This window comes from Tympanuchus pallidicinctus, unplaced genomic scaffold (genome assembly GCF_026119805.1).
Source record: "Tympanuchus pallidicinctus isolate F22 unplaced genomic scaffold, pur_lepc_1.0 scaffold5, whole genome shotgun sequence".
Taxonomy (NCBI): domain Eukaryota; kingdom Metazoa; phylum Chordata; class Aves; order Galliformes; family Phasianidae; genus Tympanuchus; species Tympanuchus pallidicinctus.
Genome location: NW_026294769.1, coordinates 34282146 through 34302950, shown reverse-complemented (window position 1 = coordinate 34302950; position 20805 = coordinate 34282146). Strand labels below are relative to the sequence as shown.

The 20805-nt window shown below is 41.7% G+C and overlaps 1 protein-coding gene across 4 annotated transcripts; it reads right to left on the bottom strand.

The window, feature by feature from the left end:
- Window positions 1–6388: 6388 nt before the first annotated feature.
- RNF138 (ring finger protein 138) lies at window positions 6389–15838 on the bottom strand. 4 transcript variants are annotated; one of them, XM_052704514.1, is made up of 8 exons: window positions 15716–15838; window positions 15322–15448; window positions 14264–14429; window positions 12667–12782; window positions 11596–11664; window positions 10991–11096; window positions 10060–10167; window positions 6389–8728 (listed from the first exon to the last, which is right to left on the bottom strand). In XM_052704514.1, exons 2-8 carry the CDS (start codon window positions 15426–15428, stop codon window positions 8660–8662), a joined length of 741 nt encoding a protein of 246 aa, XP_052560474.1. In that variant the 5' UTR covers window positions 15429–15448; window positions 15716–15838; the 3' UTR covers window positions 6389–8659. The 4 variants fall into 4 exon arrangements, with proteins under 4 accessions (XP_052560474.1, XP_052560477.1, XP_052560476.1 ...); XM_052704517.1 differs by lacking the exon at window positions 15716–15838 and having other exon boundaries at window positions 10060–10133; window positions 15322–15580; XM_052704516.1 differs by lacking the exon at window positions 15716–15838 and having other exon boundaries at window positions 11596–11661; window positions 15322–15579.
- Between the last annotated feature and the right edge of the window lie 4967 nt (window positions 15839–20805).

The following is a 20805-nucleotide window of genomic DNA, read 5'->3' as shown; positions in this document are numbered from 1 at the left end:
CTCTATATGGACAAAGATTTTCTAGCATTTTTGGTGGCTACTTTTATACTTGGCCAGTTTTGTTGTTCTATACTTCAGCACAGACACTTTGATAATTTTGCTATCTGTACAGTGCAGTGAGCAACTGAGAGTCAGGGCTGCTTGTTGACATTTAGGTGAAACCTGACTGACTGAGTTTCAATGTGAACTTAGATGAGATCAATTAATTAAATAATCTTGAAAATTGCTGGCTGTTTGTAGAGCATTATGTACTTCACTTAGCAGTGCTTACAGATCTGCTTCTGAAAAGCGGGATGATGTTCACGTGGTCCATCATTCTCAGATAGCTGGATGTTCCTTGTTCTGTCTCAGACTTCATGTGTTATCTTGCACAAATCTGTTCCACTTTTTTCAGTTAATTTCACGAGAGGGGATAACACTGCAAAACTACCATGTTAGTTGATGAGGTACAAGCACCAGTAAAGATAAGAGCAGTCAGATAAACCTAGGAGATAAGAGACCCTCAATCAAATCTAAGGTATTTCAAGTCAGACACCTAAGTATGCCAAGTTACACAACTCTAACGTTTACAAATCTTGCAGGAGCCATGAGGAAATAACATAAAGTGAAAATTATAATAGATTCCACCTTCTTACAGAGGAGCAAATGTGACATGTTTGCTTTGACGAGGAGTTATCAAGAAAAGGAAATAAACCTTCCATTTCCTCCCACTGCTTAGTTAAATGTAAATTTAAAAAGCAACTTAAAAAAACAACCAGATGAAACTCAGGTGTACAGCATTTCACACTCTACTGCCCATTGCCACTTCAGGTGTACTTTAACTGCTATCTTGTCATTTATGTAAGAAAACTGTCTTTTGTAAGCAAGGTAATTTCTTTCACAAGATTACACCTCTTCCCCTGCACTAGAACCTGAACTACACCTGACGTGTTTTCTCACAATCATGTTTTATGAGTGGGCTTACACTGAGAAACTAACTGTGACCAGTGTGCACCCCAAAGCAACTGTAGCTGGCCATATCGTACTGCAGCTCCAGGAGCACACTCTAGGGATGTGAGAGCCTTCGCTAGGGGAACCTCTCTCTTCATTCCAGAGGCCTGAGGCAACTTCAAAGCTTATAAGACCACAGGGACGAGGCGTACCTGGACTTGACACCTCATCACTGCAGCAGCTAAGCCGTTAGCTGGGTGGATGGCGAAAGCGCAGCTCCGTGAAGCGCGAAGTCAGAATCAGCATCAGCCTCATTGCTCCTAGCACAGACAGCAACAGTCCTCAGATGCCCCCTGGTGATTTCCAGCTGCACTGCAACTCTTTCATCTTGACCTATGAAGAATATTTTTAGGGAAGGAGAGGAATCGCAAAGAAAGAGTTTGCATGGCTATGTTGCGCTTTGTGTCCCACTGGGAAGTGGGGAGCACTCGCTTCTCCCTCGGTAGACACAGTCCCGAAGATAAAACGCACAGGTACAGCTTTACATTTGAGGCTTCAAAGCATATCAGAAACATTCTTGCTGGGATTATTCCAATCCACAATAAAGTCTCTTAACCCCTAAACCATTTAAGATGTATTACGCTTTATGAAATATTTGAGTAGAAATATCCTACAACTAAAAGTATCAAGGAGTGCAAGCACTGACTAAATCAGCATTCTTAAGTACTATGCTCAGAGACAACCTGAAAATATTCAGTGCCCTCTTGTGGCTTACGTTAAGAAAGAAGAAAAAATCATAAAAGGAACTACTGAACAGTCTTACAGCTGAGGTGGCACATCCATCACATCTTCCACAACACTGGTGCCACAAACATGACCCTGGAGAAAGGCCTGTTGAAAGACCCAGAGCATGTGAGGAGAGGCTGAGAGCTGGGACTGTTCAGCCAATGGAAGAGGAGGCTGAGGGGTCCCAGCTAAGTCTATCTGCTGGGATAGAGCCAGGCTCTTTGTAGTGGTGCCTACTGCCAGACTAAGAGGCAATGGGCACAACCTGGAACACAGGATGTTCCCTCAGAGCATCAGGAGCACTTCATAGAATCACAGAATTGTAGGGGTTGGAAGGGACCTCCAGAGATCATCGAGTCCAACCCCCCTGCCAAAGCAGGTTCCCTATAGCAGGTCACACAGGTAGGCATCCAGGCAGGTCTTGAACATATCCAGAGAAGGAGACTCCACCACCTCCCTGGGCAGCCTGTTCCAGTGCTCCGTCACCTCACTGTAAAGAAGTTCTTGTGCACATTTGTGCGGAACTTCCTATGCCGCAGTTTCCAGCCGTTTCCCCTTGTCCTGTCTCCACTCACCACTGAAAACAGTCCGGCCTCGCCATTCTGCCCCCCACACCTTAGATATTTATAGACCTGGATCAGGTCCCCTCTCAGTCTTCTTTTCTCAAGGCTGAACAGACCCAGTTCACTCAGCCTTTCCTCATAGGAGAGATGCTCCAGGCCCTTCACCATCTTCGTGGCCCTACGCTGGACTCTTTCCAAGAGATCCCTGTCTTTTTTGTACTGGGGAGCCCAGAACTGGACACAGTACTCCAGATGAGGCCTTAGCAGGGCAGAGTAGAGGGGGAGGATCACCTCCCTCGACCTGCTGGCCACGCTCTTTTTAATGCACCCCAGGATGCCATTGGCCCTTTTGGCCACAAGGGCACACTGCTGGCTCATGGCCAACCTGTCATCCACCAGGACACCCAGGTCGCTTTCCGCAGAGCTCCCCTCCAGCAGCTCATCCCCCAACCTGTACTGGTGCATGCAATTATTCCTCCCCAGATGCAAGACTCTACACTTGCTTTTGTTAAACCTCATCCGGTTTTTTTCTGCCCAGCTCTCCAGCCTATCCAGGTCTTGCTGAATGGCAGCACAGCCTTCAGGCGTGTCAGCCAATCCTCCCAATTTCGTATCATCAGCAAACTTGCTGAGAGTGGCCACCATCCCCTCATCAAGGTCATTGATGAAGATGTTGAACAAGACCGGACCCAGCACAGACCCCTGAGGAACACCGCTGCTTACAGGCCTCCAACCGGACTCTGAACCACCAACAATGACCCTCTGTGCTCTGCCAGTCAGCCGGTTTGCAACCCACCTCACTGTCCACTCATCTATCCCACACTTCCATTAGTGTATAGACACTTCAGGGAAGCAGCATTCCCCTGCCACACTCCATCCCTTCAAACTCCACCCTCATCAACAATCAAGTTCTCTTTTGAACCTGGAACTACCTGCACAACCTCAGCAGCCCTCATTTTGTCCTCTTTCCCCTTCTTACCTAGTTTAAAGACCTTCTGTGCTGTGCAGGTGACGGAGCGCTGGCACAGGCTGCCCACAGGCTGTGTGTGGGCTCTGCTCCTCAGAGACCTTCAGCAGCTGCCTGGATGTGGGCCTGGGCTCCTGCTCCGGTGTCCCTGATGGAGCAGGGGCTGAGCCCAGAGAACCCTGCCAGCCTCAGCCATTCTGAGGAAAAAGCCACTGACTTCTTTTTGCCTTTGATGCACACTTGCAGAAACAGAACACTCAGCACAAGGTTTTTTGCAAAACACATGCCTGTCACTGCTAATGGGCTGGTCTTTACAAAATGTGTTCTTTTTTAAGCAAAATCCTAACATACACAACCCAAAAGGATATCCTCCCAAGAAAAACACACACACACACACAAATACTTTTAGTTTGAAGAGGTGAAAGGAGATAGAAAACAACTCTGAATATGAAATCTGACTGGTAAGACATCTTAAGAAATAAAAACTCCCCCAGTCCTGGAAACAGACCTTAGCAGGCTAACCCTGAAAGTTATTGATGCTAAATTTCTTAGTTATTCTATTTACTCCTGAGGTCCACATCAGCTCCAAGATACTTAGGGTACAGCCAGAGGAGCTTCTGAAGTATATGGAATAGGAGACAATACTTACAAGTTAACAAATAAAATCCTATCTGTATAATTGCTGAATAAAAAGCAGAAAGGACAATGGGAAGAATACTTAGATAGGGAAATCTTATGAGAGTTGCTGCAAGGAAGGATATGTAGAGGGAAAAAAGAGACAGAGAGAAATCCAAAAATAAAGAAAGAGAATATAAAGTAATAGTGAAAACAGTTTTCTCAGACTAAGCATTCCCATAGGCTAAAGCAAGTGCATAAGAACAGCACTGTATTACTAAGCCCTGGAAAATGGCCTGCAGCTCCACAGAACTGAAAAATTCATCTTAAACATACAGAGAAGATTTCAAGATGTAAAGTGGGATTAGATGCTTTCTATTGAATGCATTTGGCAGTGATTATATTCTATTTTAGCTCTGATCTGACCATGAAGACGGAGATATATGATAATGAGGAAAAAATAAGTCTCACAGACAAAACAATGGAGGTTAAGGCTAGAAAATGAAAGGGAGAACGCTGGCCCTTCCCAAAGCAGACATAGAGTTTAAGCACCATAACAATCCAAACCAACTTTATGCATGAAGAAAAAAAAAAAAAGCAAAGTCAGGCTGGCAATTCACTGGAAAGTGGCAATTACAACACGCAGCAAAAGCCTTTTTATAGTAGTGGTCCTGAACTTTGTCTTCTACGTACATTCAATCGTGTATGTAACAGGACACAGAAGAGACCTGATGTCTAGATCTAGCTTCAACGCATTCTGTACTGAGAAGAAACTATGGAGTTTGTGTCATTAAATTGCTAGTTCCAACAATTCTAAAAGAACCTGGAAGGTGCTTCTCTGGGCACTCTGGGCACCTCTGGGTCCACCAGGCCCAACCGCTGCTCCAGCAGGGACACCCAGAGCACGGGGTCAGGAAAAAATCCCATGAACAACCTCTAGGCAATCTGTGCCAGTGCTCCATCACCCCTACAACACAGAGGTGCTGCCCGGTGCCCAGAGGGAGCCTCCACTGTTCCAGTTTGTGCCCAGTAAAACAAAAAATATTGAAAATATACCCTAAAAATATGTTACATATATTTATAATAGTTCTAACAAACTCATATGTTCAAGTCTCATTGGTCTGAAAAATAACGTCAAGAATCCAAAAATGCTTCGCAATGTGGATACCTTCTAGGCCTGACTACTTGTCAGAAGATGACCCAGACAGAGAGATGTCTCTCTTCCTGGGAATGAAATCCTGTGTAAGGACTGGAGCAGGACAGAGGAATTCTACAGAGCTCACTTATTGTATTATGAATATGCAGCCAAGGAGAAATAAACACACTAAGTGCATTCTCTCTAAATAATGGGATACACTTTGTTACAGTAGAAGAAAATTAAATGGAATCTCTAACAAAGGGCTTGTAACCATGTTTAAGTGGTACAATAATCTATTTAGAGCTCACAAGGAGAAAGAACACTAAACTAATAACAAAAAGTAAATTTATACATCTTGCCAACTTCTATCACTCAAAATAAGATCTTAAATTTCATAACCATACCATTCTGCGTATGACCTTAGAAATATAAAAAACAAAAAACAGTGGAAGGGCTTTTCAGCTCAGAAACACAGGGGCAGAAGGACAAACACCTGCATACCACCATGCTGGTCCAATAATGCAACCAGAAATTCTTTTCACAGGAAAAAAAAAAACAAAAAAAAAACAAAGAAAAAAAAGCAAACAAAACCCCACCTTAGTTCTTCTCACTAAATCTATCTAAATAACAAGGTTTGCTATTGGCAGCAAGCGTTAAGTAAATCTTTCTTCCTTTTAGGAGGTTCATCTCTATTAACTTTGCATGGGACAGCAATACACTAACAGGAGAGGGAAAAAAGATGTTATTAGGAATAGTTTTGTCCAACCTATCATTTCTTTTTTAGTTTTGCTTCATGAAAAGATCTTAAGATGTGATGTAAAGCAGCCTGTCAGGACATGAGAGGATTGTGAGCTAAGGCCACAAACCATTAGTTTCAGTAACATACACACTATTTCACAACTTAAAACTATGAAAGCATATAAATGACTGTGAACTGGAGTTTAAAAAGCATCTGAAAAAGAAATAGCAGCAAACGGACTGATCATCTTTATTATGCAACAAAGAAACAAATAGAAAATAAGATACTTTAATAGAAGAAAAAATAATAAAGGAAAAATTTAAAACATAATGTAGCATATTTCAGCTATGCACAATGCAACATGAACATATTATTTAACAGCAATGTCTTAGTAGAGGTTTTATGTTTCGAGTACAAGCATGGCTCATTACAAATACACAACGTTTTATGCATGTTTGAGTTTCAGTAAGAAAGATCATGACCAGAAGCAGTGTATTTAAACAGACTGTTTCATTTTCAAGAAATGCTTACCTAGTGAATGTGCTGGATGCACTCTCTTCATATTATAAGTTTAAAATATCAAAAGCAAGGCAGTGCCTACCAATACAGATATCACCATATGCAAATAAAGAGAATAAACACCGTGCAAGTTTCTTTTTTTTTTTTTAATATTGCATTGACACACATTTGTTGCTTTAACATATGCATTCAAGCCTCTTTGTTTAAATGCAAACAAAATGCTACTTCAGCAACCATGTATCAAGTGGCAACTAATTATTGCTATAGAAGAACTCGCTCCCCAGACTTTTAAAGTAGATGTAATTCCGTTTGCAATTTTCCAAGTACGCTCAAGTAACAGAAATAACCAGTTCCAGTGTTCCAGAGGTGTTCTGAATCTGTATTGGCTATAGGCAGTTATTGCCAGATTATATAAATAACTTACTGAATCTAAAGAAGTTAACCAAACTTTCACATAACTAATTAAATTAATTTGCAAATCTACACAGCAATAAAAAATACACACCGTGATCATTTTCTTGTAAAAAATTCAATCTTCAGTATCAGGCTACATTGAAATTCCTTTGCCCTGTTTTATAGTTGGCTTTGCAGAGGAACAAAGGGAAAGAAAAAAAAAAAAGAAAGAAAAATCAAAATAAACTTTTCTCACTGCTTTCAGTGAAGTGCTCCAAAGCGGTATGTGGTCAAAAGAGCACAAAAACAGACTGAGTGAGAACACTCAGACAGGATTTGGAGGTTGTACTTCTGCATAATGGTTATCGTTACATATAAATCACCAACTAGGCATAAGTAAAAACAAAAAAAAAGACCAGGTGTGTACTTCACCACACATACAGTACGCATTAAGAACAGTTTGACGTTGGGTCATAGTCACGTAGCATGAAGGTTCAGTCCTCAAAGGTATACATTCAGAAATGTCTCTGTCTAAATCCCCAAAAATGACATCTGTGCAGATGACTTATTTTTTTTTTATTTCCCCTTCCTCCTGTTAATATTAAAGATCTGGAATTTCTTTTAAAAATGCATTTCCTATTTAAATTCAAAATTGGTGGTTTTCTCTTTTTTTTTTTTTTTCCCCCACCAATTTTAATGGCAGTCTTGCTGAGAACATGGATATCAAGAATAACAGAATGTTGGTAATTAATTTACAGCAAGATTCTCCTCAAGTGTTTTTTCAAGCCTTTGAATGCAGCAGATGTCCACATATTAAACAGCTTTACCAAAATAAACAAGTTCATTTCTGAGCACCAATTTGTCCAAAGCCAATAAATGCTCTACTTACACAGTCTGCTGTGAGAGACAGCACAGACGGTGACTTAAATTCCTAAAACTACTGAAGTTTTTAAAAACCTCCAACGAAACAAAAAACTAGCTAGTCACACACTCACATACCAAGAAAGTACACCTCTTGCATGCCGTCATGAATTGCTCAGAAAGTATAGCAGGGGGGCTACCTTCACTGATAGTTAGGAGGATGGAGAAAACTCTCCATTCAGTTGTCTAATCAAGTGTCCTACTTCAGTTATGCTCAAAAAGGGGAAGAAAATAGATGCAATCATTCCCAGGCAATGGCACCATTCTTTCTTAGTGAAAGAAACCTCTGCATTGCTAATCTATACAAAACAAGTATTTTAATTTCTTACACTGGCACTGTTTTCATTTACATAGTAATGGCAAGGAACAAATCACAACATCAAATAAAACTTTGTCCTCAGGCAGGAGGACAACACAAATTGTTAACCTGCAGCTATCTTAGAGACAAAAGATGAACTTAAATTCAACAGTGCAACAGAGCATCTTTGCATCTCTAAAAACGCTGTTTTCAAAGTTGTTATTGGTCAATCAGAATATCCAGCATTAGTAAAAGAAACTGTGTGATTAACAGAGTAGTAGAAGTTAGAAACAATGAAGACAAAGTTGTTCCAGGAAGGTCTCTGATTCCAAGAGCCTGATCTCATTAAAAATATCAAGTTTGAGTTTCAGTAAAACCATATATAATGGTTATATATGGTTATATATGGATCCAAGTTGAAGGAGGGAAGATTTAGGTTGGCTGTTAGGGGGAAGTTCTTTACAAGGAGAGTGGTTAGGCCCTGGAACGGGCTGCCCAGGGAGGTTGTGGATGCCCCGTCCTTGGACGTGTTCAAGGCCAGGTTGGACGGGGTCCTGGGCAACCTGATCTGAATGTGTATGTTTGGTGGCCCTGCCAGGCAGGGGGGTTGGAACTACATGATCCTTGAGGTCCCTTCCAACCCGGGTGATTCTGTGATTCTGTGATATATAAAAAGTTCTTATCAACATGGAAAAAATTAAGCCATTTGTTATTAATGCAGGTTTCAGATTATCAACAGAAATCATGTAATTTTTCCTCTAGGACAACCAGTAAGACAGAAATCCATTCTTTAAAAGTTCACATGACAGGATTCTTGAACTGCATTTCGGTACTGGGCTTCTTCATCAAGCTGATAATTCTAAACAAAATGAAAATGTCATTAAAATAGTCAAATAATCAAGTACCACAATCTCTAGTTCAATAACTCATTTTCCCCACTTCAGGCTCTTTATTTCTCTAAGTATTTACTTTGTTTATGTTGCACAGTATCCTTTTTTTAACCAAGAACCAGGAGACAGAGAACTCAGATGAGCAAGATAAGCTCATTGAGCAGAAGGGCCCACCTACTCTTCCTGGCTGAGTTACATTGCAGAACAGTCAGCTCAGGAAAGCTGACTGCATCCCACAACTCTTCTACCTGGGCTCCCAACTAGCCATAACCTTTTCCATTAATAGACATAAAACCTTATCCCCAGACTACAGTAATCATAGATTGTATCACATGTATCACAAAAGATGTGTGGTTAATCCTGCTTCTTTTGAAGAGATGTATTCTAAGATGTTACTATATCACTGTAAGTGAATTACAGAGTAATACATCTCTTTGGTACAACTCTGGCAGGTTTCCCAAATCATTATTCCAATCAGTAGGTCTGCATCCTCAAGCACTCAAGATGCACTCAAGCTCAACATCTCAATTCCCTGTGTCAATCTCTTCCATGCCTTCATCACAGATGACTCACCACAAAGTACATACTGAATCTTTGCCTTCCTTAACCTGTGAGGCTGCCTATGTCTCAAATACTACGTTCCTTCTATACAAGGCTAACACAGCATATCCTGAACTTTGTTAACACTTTTGAAACTACAGAGTGAACTCTCCAAAATCTCTAAGCTCATATGTAGGACTCAATTGGTTGGCTTCAGTTACGATCCACCCAGTGACTTCATATGGGTATGCAGCTTTTAATACATTCAATGCCCATTTAATCAAAATAAGCCCAAAAGAATACCAACTCTACACCTCTTTTTTACGTTGCAGCCCCTTTCACAACACATTGGAAGAGAGGCTGTAGCAGCATACCAGCTCTTCAAGCTGAACTTTGAGTCCTGAGAACTATGGTTTAAACTCTGGTGCCACATTAGGTAAAAAAAAAATGTCAAATAAAACAGAGTATCACCCATTATGTTATTCCTTCTCCTGAGGAAAATGAACTGTTACAGGAAAAAAAAGAAAAGTTCAGCTTGAGAATGCTTAAGTTAACAGCTTGGAGTTGTGCTTATTTAACTGCTGGCAACATCTACTCCTGGCAACGTTTCATGTTGATAGCAGGAAGTTAAGAACACTACTTCCAGCTTCTGTCCAGAGCAGAAACAAAGTGCATAACCAATTTTCTTTTTTTAGCATTTGTATTTCTAATAAAAAAATTACCATTTACTCCCCTGCTTAACAAAGAAGGAAATGCTTACCACAAATTCTCCATAGTCAAACTGGTGTCTTAGATTTAGATGGCTAACAAGATTTCTGGTAACCTGGCTAGAATCTGCCCAAGGGAGAGATACACAAATAGGACAGATCTGAATTTGGGGGGAAGAAAAAAAAACACAACAAAGAAATTTTTAAAAAGCTACTGGTAATAATACAGAATGCATTAAAAACACGTTCTACAGGAATAACCAGTCTAAAGTAGAACTACATCTTACTACAGTTACACAGAAATATAGCTTTAGATATTCTTTATCTCAGGGGAGTAATATTCAAGATTACATTACAGCTTTCCAAGTTTGTTAGTGCTTGTCTAAGGAATGGAGGACTATCACACTTCTGTCTGCCACTCTATTAATTCCTGTTGTATAAAATTTGGAAAAGGAAGTAATTGCTACATCTGACACTGTTTACAAGGATTTTCATGCACCTGAGATGATCAAGCTAGCATAAAGAAAACTCATCCTCTACAGATGAAAAGAATAGAAAACCAAATAGATTTTTCTCGTCTTCTTCTATTGATTACCTTAAGGTTACTTTCTAACTGTAGGTTTCAAATAAAACAACAGTTATGTTACAAATGGAATCCTATAAAAACATAACTCAGTTACTAAACGAAGAAGAGGAGTGCATGTCAAGCATAAAAGCTGAGTTTGTTTCAAATTGAGCTAAATGAGGCAGCTGTGTGAGAAATGCCCTAAAACCCATCAGGTGCTGGACAAGAAGCATTTTCAAATGAAAGCCATTCCTCTATTTATATGCAGTGCTTTAAGTATTATGACTTTCTCAGATCACAGTGGTCTTTAAGATATAGAATAGATGCTGCACACTTAAAATCCCTCATATAATCAGAATGAAAATAGAAAGAATTATATACAAGTAAAAACTTATTAAAAAAAAATATTAACCACTTACTACAGGAACTATCTGATAAAGATGCCTGTTATTACAGTGATCCAGCAAGCGTTGTCTGGTAAAATTGGCTTCCTGACACAAGGGGCATTTGAAAGTTGGATGTCCACTGTAAGCAGAAATACACAGTGTTAAACAAAGGAGGAAAAAAAAAAAAAAAAAAAAGACAAAAGTTTTGGAAGTAGTATTACAGAAAGCCTAATTCATCTGTCAGCTTGTCATTACTTTCCCATATTTTGATAACAACAAAAAAGACCACTTTTATTGATTTAATAGCAGACCTAACAGAGCATCTATCATCACTACTTCTAAATAGCAATGTTAAAGCAAATTTATTATCTGTATGTCTAAATGCATCCTACTGAGACGTGGAATTCACAAAATATTTTTTATCCAATTGCAGCTGCATCTTGTTCTTATTTGCTGGTAATACTTCTGCGTTCAAATCTTTCAAGAAAGTAGTGAAAAATCCTGATGTATGGATGCAAACAAAGAAGAAACTAAATACTTTTTTAAAACATAATTTGTTGCAGTTTTGCTTGCTTTAGATAGCATAAGCTTACACTATAGTTAGTTTAATAATAACTATAGGAAAATAAGCAGCTTACCTTGTATTTCCTTGGCGCATTTGATTAGTAGCCATCTCTCCATTAGCTGATACTGCATCATTCCTGCTACTTTATTTGAAGGAGAAAAAAAAAGAGAGAGAAAAAAAAAAGAAAACTGGTGTTATTGTACTTCGCTATCAAAAGTTCTTAAAATTCATTAATACCAGAAAATACGAATTTCAAGACAAAACATATAACTAATATTCTGCTATGGTGTAGTCACTAATTAATCACATAAAAATATTCAGATGTTTCAGTTAAACACTGCTGCAACTAGTTCTAGTAGCAGTTTGAATGAACTTCTGCAATATACTGATGGGCTGAAAACTGCATAGAAGTTCAGCCTGCTAAAAACAGACTGTCAACACAGTGCATAAAGCACAATCTATATGTAATAAAAGGTCAATGAAAACAGTATATAAAAAAGGTCTTGAAAAATAAACCAAAAGCACACAAACAAAAATAATAACCCCACACCCAAGCCAAAACACATCAGTAAGAAGGTATGAGGAAGAAAGTTCTTCAGCTTTACTGTCTGAAAGCAAATTGGTAAATGGTATCTGAATTATGGTGTGTAATATGCTGAAGGTTCCCTATACTTTTCATAAACGATCAGCTTTAAGCAAAGTCAATCTGAAAACAGAAGCTTACACAATAATGTTTTGAAACAGGATAACCACTAAAACAGAGCTGGGAAAGGAGAGAGCGGAACAAAAGGAGAAGGGAACTTCCTTGGGGCAAGATATTATGAGATCTGCTACAAAGCAAGCTGCTCAAGTGCTGTCAAAGCAAAGCAAGTAAGCTGGAAATATTATACCATTTCTAGAAGAGACCCTTAGAAGACATTCCAAACCATCATGTAGAAAGGTTTTCTTCTGTGTGCTGAATAAAGAAAAATATCTGGAAAAACTGTCATTTTTTTAAGCCTAAGAACACAGACAATAATTATTATAGAAGAAAACATGTCCTGGAAAAACAAACAAACAAACCACCACCACCAAAAACAAACAAATAAAACAATTTCTGCTAGGAGAAAGCAATGCATTGTTACACAGAAATCACCATGATTACCTGTTCCCTGTTGAATCCTGGGTAATCTGTAATTTTGGAATAACAGAAGGAACACCGTATTCATCCTGATACTTCTTACACGTTTTATAATGCTGTCTCATCCACGAAAACCTAACCTGTAAATGAAATGCCAAATTACTGAAATTATACTAAATAATCCAAGGATAGAAGGAAAATAATTCTGCAAACAGAAAGTAACGTGTGCAGGGATTATTTAGGCGTCCCACGCAACAGAAAAACTAACTTTTGTCTCTCCTCTCAGGATGAATGCCTTCTTCCCAAAGATAAGATCTTCTCTGTCACCCTATGAGACTGGGGAGCATTCCCACCCCCCACACCCTTAACAGCCAGACAACTTTGAGAGTTCTTAGCTGTGAAAACTGACTGTAAACTCCATTTGATTGAAACAAAGTTGCAGGACCTTCAAACTCTCACACTGAAGATCAATCACTGAGGAGCTACCACAGAGACGGGCCATGAGGATGGGATAATGCACAACTGCTCCTTCATCCTTCTCTAGTCCACTCCTATTTTGTGCAGAGCAAAATTGTTTTATATTGTGTTCTGATAATATATAATTTTTCTATTTGAGGAAAAAAGGAAAAAAAAAAAAGAGGGGAATGAACACCAGCTTAAGGATGCCTATCTAACATACATGCAAGGTAAGACGGTGATGAGTTGCCTGCATTTTGTCAGAATTTGAATGTTCTGGACAAGGCCCATATCAGAACTTCAGGTTCAGTAGCACTGTCAGAAGTGCTACAGATACAGAAGCTAAATAAAACAACAGCATGAGTCTGGGCCTAGAGTTCATCCAGGAATCTGCTTGGTTCTCCCTTGTGATTTATCAACTTGTTAGTGTTTCTTTCTCCCAGCTTTTACATAACAATGTATCCTTAGGAACAAGGCAAGAAGCTCCTCTTCCCAAACCGTCAGACCAACGCTCTAAGTGATTCCAAGCTGACAGGAAGGCTACCTGGACTGGTAAATAAAATATGTGGCTAAAATCTGGGATCCATTCATATTAGAAGATAGATTACTCTAGAGCTCAGTGGAGTCAGAATTTCACTCAATGTTCTGAAAATAATATCTGCTTTACAAAGGCATAGTAAACGGTCTGATTTAATACAGGGCAGGGAGAAACTTCATGTGAACGTAGATATACATAGAGCAACCAACTCTTGTTTGTCATCCTAAAATTAAATTTTAATAAATTCATATAAATAAAATAATAAGAGTGGCTGTGATTGCTTTTACTTCCACAGTGAAAGTTTCTGAGGTTTTCCCTATATCTTCAGCTTTCATTTTCAGTAAGCTAACTCACTCGTAACAGTTTTATAGCTGTATGCAGTTTTCTCATTGTTGTGGGGAAAACTGGCACTCCACTCAGTCATGTAGAGAATTCAAGGTCCTCTTCTACATCAAGCACACCCAACTGATAACTGATGGCAGGCACTGTGCACCTGCTACATGCATAAGCCATACAAAGAAAAACACTATCGGCTATGTTAGCCCCAATACATGAATGGCACACAGCAGAAGCATCTGGTTAAAACTAAGAAAATTATTATTCCATTTCTGTAAAGTTTTACTCTACCTGCTTCTCACAGCATCTACAGCCCCCGGAAGCTTTCTTCATACTGTTTTCGACATCTAGAGCCCTTTTGGGATATGATCTTTCTTTTTTAGTCACACTCCCCCGGCAGAGAGGACAATGAGTTCCACTTTCCCGCATAGCTGTCAAGAAGCACTTCCTGCAAAATCTGAATTAAAAAGTTACCAAGCAGATTAGTAAAGTGAAGAAAATTCGATACTTTGTCCCTGAAAAGGGATGAGTGATTACCACCTCAAAAGGAGGTTTAATCCCCAACTAAACGGAAAATCTTTATAAGATAAACATCAGGAAAATGAAATAACAGCTTAAAAAGAAGTATATGGAAATTAGGGGAATTATTGGTAAAAACTGACTATTATCTGTCTACTATTCCTGAGCCGGACACTAGATTGATCATTAATCAGATATTAAATGGTGCAGTAGACACGTGGTGCTGGAAATCTTATCAGAGTAACTTCTGTTTATTGTCCTTCAGTGGAGCCAAAAATACTGCAAAGCTGCATTCCTGCCGTTTTCCCGAAGACTTCACTTCAGTAGCTTTCCCGGATCTGCTCTGGCCTCTTTTCCTCGAAGCAATGTATCAATCACCCAAGCTATTTTGCATTTCTACCAGCCAGCACTTGGCGATTACACGTTCCTAAAAGCACGCACAGCTTTCCACTACGAACGCAGGAACTGCAGGAGACAACTCCGCTACGATCGCTTTGAAAACGAGTAGGAAGCTACAAATAAAGCTAAAAATGCAATTTCAGTCATGTTTGGAAGTTGCTTCCAACTGCAGCACAGCCCGACGCTGGAGAGACGCGGGGGGCTCGTTCCGGGGCGTGCCTCTGCTCACGGACGGCCCCGCTCGCTACAAAAGGAACAGGCGAGGAAAGAGCCGGGCCGGCCGGCGGAGGCTGCGCTGCGTCCCATCCCCGGCCCCGCACCTGCTAAACCGACCGGGGGAGAAGGCAGAGAAATAAATAAAGGCAGGAAGGCGGAGAAGGTGAGGCGAGCGCTTCGGTAGGAAGGAGGGGGTCGGGAGGAGGGATACCCACACGTGCTGGCAGTTCATAGTCCTCACGGGCGTTTTGAACACATCCTGGCAGATGGGACAGTAAAAGTCGTCCTCGCTGAAGCGCGCGGCGGCGGCTTCCTCAGCCATGGCAACACGTCGGGGTCTGTCTGTGCGGAGCGGGGATGAGACGCCAGTCCTACCCGGCCAGCTCTGCTCCGCTCCCGCGGGGCCGGGCCGGAGGACTGCAGGAAGATGGCGGGGACACCTGGCGCCAGGTGGGCGCCGGGTGCGGCGACGGTAGGGGGAGGGGAGGGGACGGGACGAGAGGGGAAGGGGCCTGGGCCTGCGCGCCGCCCGCCCCGCCCCTCTGGCGCCGGCCCGGGGAGCGCCGCCGCCGCCGTCCGTTCCCTCCCGCCGTCCGGCCCTGCTGTTACCTGCCCCAGCCCGCCGACGGAGATCGGCGGATTCAACCGCCGCTGCGGACCGCCGCCGAACAGCGCCCAGGCCCCGCCGCCGCCGTCACCCGGGGGCCAGGGGGGGGCCCGGGGCGGGCCGGTGTTTCCATGGCGATCGCCTCCCGGCCCGGCGGGACTATTACGATTCCGCGGGGCGGCCTCGCCCCGCCCTGCCCGGCGCCACCGCCCCCTTTCTCTCTCCCTTGTCCCGTGGGCGTGCCCGCGCCGGAGGGACGCGGCGGGCCGAGTGTATCTTCCCTTTCCCTTCTTCCGGTGGCGGTACGGCGTTGGGTTTCGGGCCCCGAGATGCGGCTCCGCCCCGATTGGCGCCGGCCGACCAAGGGGAGCTTCGTCCCGCCGAGCCCGGCCGCGAGTGGGCGCCTCTGGTCGGAGGCCGCGACCTCTGTGGCGGCGTGTGGGAGAGCTCGGCTGTGAGCCTGGTCCTGTGGCAGCGCGCTGCGCCCGCACCTAATCCTGCTCTGCTGTTAAAGCTTCTCGGCTCCCAAAGTTTCTAGAGTTAAGAGAATCCGTATCTGGGAAAGGTCTTGACGTCCAGATGTCCGCTTGGGGCCCTGCGGGTGCTGCTGGCGATCCTGCCCTACTGTATGTCCCTGTCCCCCGTCATAGTGCCCATGTCGAGTATGCTGCAAATGCAGATGTGGAGAAACGCCACGAAATACTGGTCCCCACAGTGGCTAGGGGGAGTGCTACAGGTTAGCAAGTGGATGTAGTACAGGCTCTCGGAGATTACAAGTCCATGGCCAACCCAGCTGAGCCATTGGCACCTTTCATTCGAGTAGCAGTAGCAGGCAGACAGTCTGACTTTTGCTGACAGTATGAAGTCAGAGGAAAGTGTTTGCAAGCGCCTTCTGCATGAATGGTGACGACGTTTCTGCACTCTTCTTTATGATAAAGTAGTGGTTCAAACATGGGGGTATTCACAAAGCATTAAACACACTTAAGATACGTTATAACATTCAGAAGCTTTGATTATTAACTAGGTGAATGTTTTCTGCTACCCTTTCTAGCACTAATAAATTTAGGACTTCATGTTGGGAAACTTAAATTGGGTATACAGTACAGAAGGAACATAAACCTGCTGGAGGAGGAGGGCCGCACACACGATCCAGGGGGTGGAACACCTCTCCTGTGAGGACAGGTTGAGAGAGCTGGGGCTGTTCAACCTGGAGAAGGCTCCAGGTAGACCTCATAGCCTTCTAAAGGGGACTATAAAAAGGAAGGGAACAGACTTGTTAGCAAAGTCTGTTGTGATAAGGTTTCAAACTAAAACAGGACATTTAGACTGGTTATAAGGGAAAGGTGTTTTACAATAAGAATAGTGAAAAACTGGTACAAGTTGCCCAGACAGGTGGATGCCCCATCCCTGGAGACATTCAAAGTCAGGCTGGACAGAGCGCTGAGCAAGCTGTTCTAGCTGTTGGTGTACCTGTCCATTGCAGGGGAGTTGGACTTGGTGATCTTTAGGGTCCTTTCCAACTCAGATTATTCTATGGTGTACATTAGGCAGCTGCTCCAGCATAGCATACTGAGAAAGCTGACTCTGTGGCATCTCAGCCAAATGAAAGTATAAGCCTACACAAAACAAAACATGTGTGCATGTCGTTCTGCTGTAAGACATTACTGGTGAACACACTGCGTAGTACAGATGTGGCTGTGCCAACAACATCAGCTGCAGAGCAACGTTCAGAGGATGGCTTATGGGAAGCTTTGCACAGGCAACTCAGGAATATATCTGACGTCTCACTGTGGTCATTTGGATGTTACCTGGGATGAGAAAGGAAACAGCACTTTAGTACTGAGCGAAAAAGACGATCAGGATGAGTGATTTATTTTCTGTTACATTGTTCTGTGTATGGAGCACTTTCCATACATGCATACCCACATATTCACTTATGTCAGGTAAGTTTTTTTACTGTGTTGTTTCAAAGAATTAATTTCTTACAGTAAGAAGAAAAAAAAATGCATCAACAAAAATTTCCCTGTTTTATAGACTGATTGATTTATGCAGACTGACTAATGACAGCAGCATTTATGTGTATAGTTTTAGTGCTATTAATAATACTTTGTTTAAAATTTCCACTTACTGAATGAGACTGACAAAAAATTTTAAACTAATCCAGCAGCATTACTGTGCACTTTTCTTCCAGAATAAGGAATTGTAAGAAGACCACTACGTTAATGTAGTTATGCCAACAAATCTCTCTAGGTAGAGAAGAATTTGGACTTGCTTAGCCCATCTAGCACTGATTGCCTCAAATGTAACTCTTGGCAGATGAACAACAAAGAAAATGCTGGCAATACTTTTAAAGGAAACCAACTCATAGAGACTGTGTTTGTTTCAAAGTATATTAATTTGTGGAAATTATATTGGTTCATAATAAAACTAAGATTCAGCTCGGGCCTGGTCTTTCATCTCATATCAAAGATGTGTGCCATAGGCTGAAGATAAATGGTTCCTTCACTTTCAGATTTCTTTCCTCTTTGGGAATGCAACTGTCTATACCACAAGCAGATGTCTAGAGGAGATTGCTAGGTAGGAAACTCTCTGTAGCCTGAAATTATGTTTTCAGGGAAGAGAAAATACAAAACATTAAACCCTGTGGTTCACTTACTCCTTCAGCCACCAGGATTTCAAAACTAGGCTTCAGCCATTCCTCAGGGCTGCTGTATCTGTATCAGTATCTGCTAGGGATCAGCAGCAAGGCAATGCCCCCATTATTTGATCCCACACTTTGGAGAGGAGAGAGAGAAAAGGAAGTGAAGCTAAAGCTCAGGTCTCACTTTAGATGAGGGTAGAGGATGAACTATTCTGTGATCCTGTGAAGGATGCTGGCTCTGTTTTCTTATTCAGGATCTCAGTTATGACTAAGTAAAAATGCTGCTGTCCTTCCAAACAAAAGCTAAGACCCAGATAAAGCTAAAAACTGTCCCAAATACTTCCTTTTTAGATCATACCAATCATACCACAGCAAGATTTGAAGGCCTTTATATACTAGGAGTTGTGAAGTTCATCCACTCTTATAAGCAATTTAAGAGCAAAGTCATCTGGGCTGGGATATTTACTGCACGTGTTTCAGTTCGGGAGAAAGTCCAGTGCCAACAGCAGGACTCCTTGTGCATAGGACTCACAGGAGAGGACAGAGCTGGGAAGCTTAGTCACTGAGGTGAGGTATATTTTTGTACCTGGGACTCTTCTGGCACCTGAGGTAACTGCTGTCGTGTACTCATCTGTTGGAGGCTGCTATGAGTTAGCTGAGCTTTTCCTCAGCTGGCAAAGAACTGCTGCTTGAAGTAATTAACTGGTCTTGTCTGAAATGAAGTAGGAAGCCAGGCCTGTGGATCTGAGAAGGCATAAAAGGTGATGAACTGTGGTTGGAAGCAGTAACTCCTTCAAATCTACAAGCACAGCCAGAATATACCCAACCAAACCTTGAGTGGTAAAGTGTCTGCAGAACACTTTTTTATGTTTACATGCATCAGTTAGGACTATACACTCCCATATAGCCAACTTCAGGTTTGCCACATCAATGCCATGAAACTATACTAAGAGGAGAGTTACAGAGGCCTCAGTTTAGACACTACAGGACTGGGAGGGATATAGCACAGCTTTCAGCTTCAGCATTCTAGACTTATGTGTAGACACAGGCTCCCAAGTCTTCTCAGTCTTCCTATTGGACTGCAGTCAAGCATGTCATCGTGCCTCAGTTCCTCAGTCTCTAAAAGGGGAACAGTTTTTAATCACCAAATAAGGCCGTGGTGAAGGTAAATTAATTACTGCAAGTAAAGAGGCTTGCACTCTCTGATGGCAGGTGTTGAACAAAAGTAAAGATTTATTACTCAAAGATGATGATAGGTCCATTTGAACTTTTTCAGGAGACTGCAGTATTTATGGATTAGTAGCTTTGGCAGGGATAGAAGTTGGGCTGGTGACCTCAGAGAAGTAAAGTAGGGGAAGATGTGTGTGAAGGCATTCATGCTGGAGCTAACATTGTTGTAAATCTTGATCCTTTAATAAAGCTGTGACCTTGGAGTTGACAACTAGTATGCCATGGAGCAATATAGAGCGACGGAACCAGCATGGTAAATCTTAGGCAGTTTTTGCCATTGACATCGACAACATGTAAAAAGAAATCAGGCAGTTGAACATCATGAAACACATTTATTTGAAGCAAAGCATTTTAAATCAAATTTTAGATGAAATCAATGGTCTTGCCAGTTTTTTATTCCTCATAATGAAATGTGCTTGTGAAATGAAATCTCAAAGGTGACAACTTGTAGAACTGCTCATCAAATTTTGCAGTTTTCTGGGGGCAACTGTCACTGAAAAACATTTTAGATCATTTTTGCACAGCTGTTGTACAACTTTGTATAACTACTTTTTGTACAGTAGCTGCTTTGTACAACTATTATTTTGGTAGCTTTCCTCACTGCTGCTGATGCAAGAAGAGTGCACCTCCTACTCAGTGTACAGTGGGCAGCTACATAAAGTTCTGCTGGAGCCATCAGATACACAGAAGCAGAAGAGGAAAGAGAAAACTGTGTTGCTTTTGCCAGGTGTACTACCTACAAGGAATACTTGCAGCCATTGATAGAACTAAGAGGAACTCTTCACCAATGCTAACTTTATTCCTATGTACAAAAAGTTCTCAATTTTTTTTTTTTGTTGTTGTTTGTTTGTTTTTTGTTTTAGGTGTGCAGGAAACCAGAAGTGCAATCATTTGGATCAATCTATTTCTTCACTTTGCTTCTAGGACAGAAATTTGTTTAATTACTCAGATGTTCCCACAAATAAATAGAAAAAATACCAAGTGAATATTACTTCATTTTTTGTTGTTTTTTTTAAAGATGGATTTCACTTACAAACCTCATTAACTCTGAGCCCTGTCTTGCATACACCGTAAATGGAAAGTCAGGTGCTTTCTTATGAGGTCAGTAATACTACTCTTGACAGCAGCCACCATGCCTGATACTGCTTTTTTTTTGTATTTTATTAGACCTGGGCAGCCTGGTCTAGTATTCAGTGTGGAGCTTGATGGCCCTGCCTGTGG

Bases quoted from the DNA above. Each gene is read 5' to 3' on its own strand.
- RNF138 (XM_052704514.1), bottom strand. From the start codon at position 15,428: ATGGCTGAGGAAGCCGCCGCCGCGCGCTTCAGCGAGGACGACTTTTAC. The intron at 11,097-11,595 runs GTAAGCTGCTTA...TTCTGCTTACAG, and splicing joins ATGCGCCAAGGAAATACAAG to TGGACATCCAACTTTCAAAT. The intron at 8,729-10,059 runs GTAAGCATTTCC...CATTTTGTTTAG, and splicing joins TTGACTATGGAGAATTTGTG to AATTATCAGCTTGATGAAGA.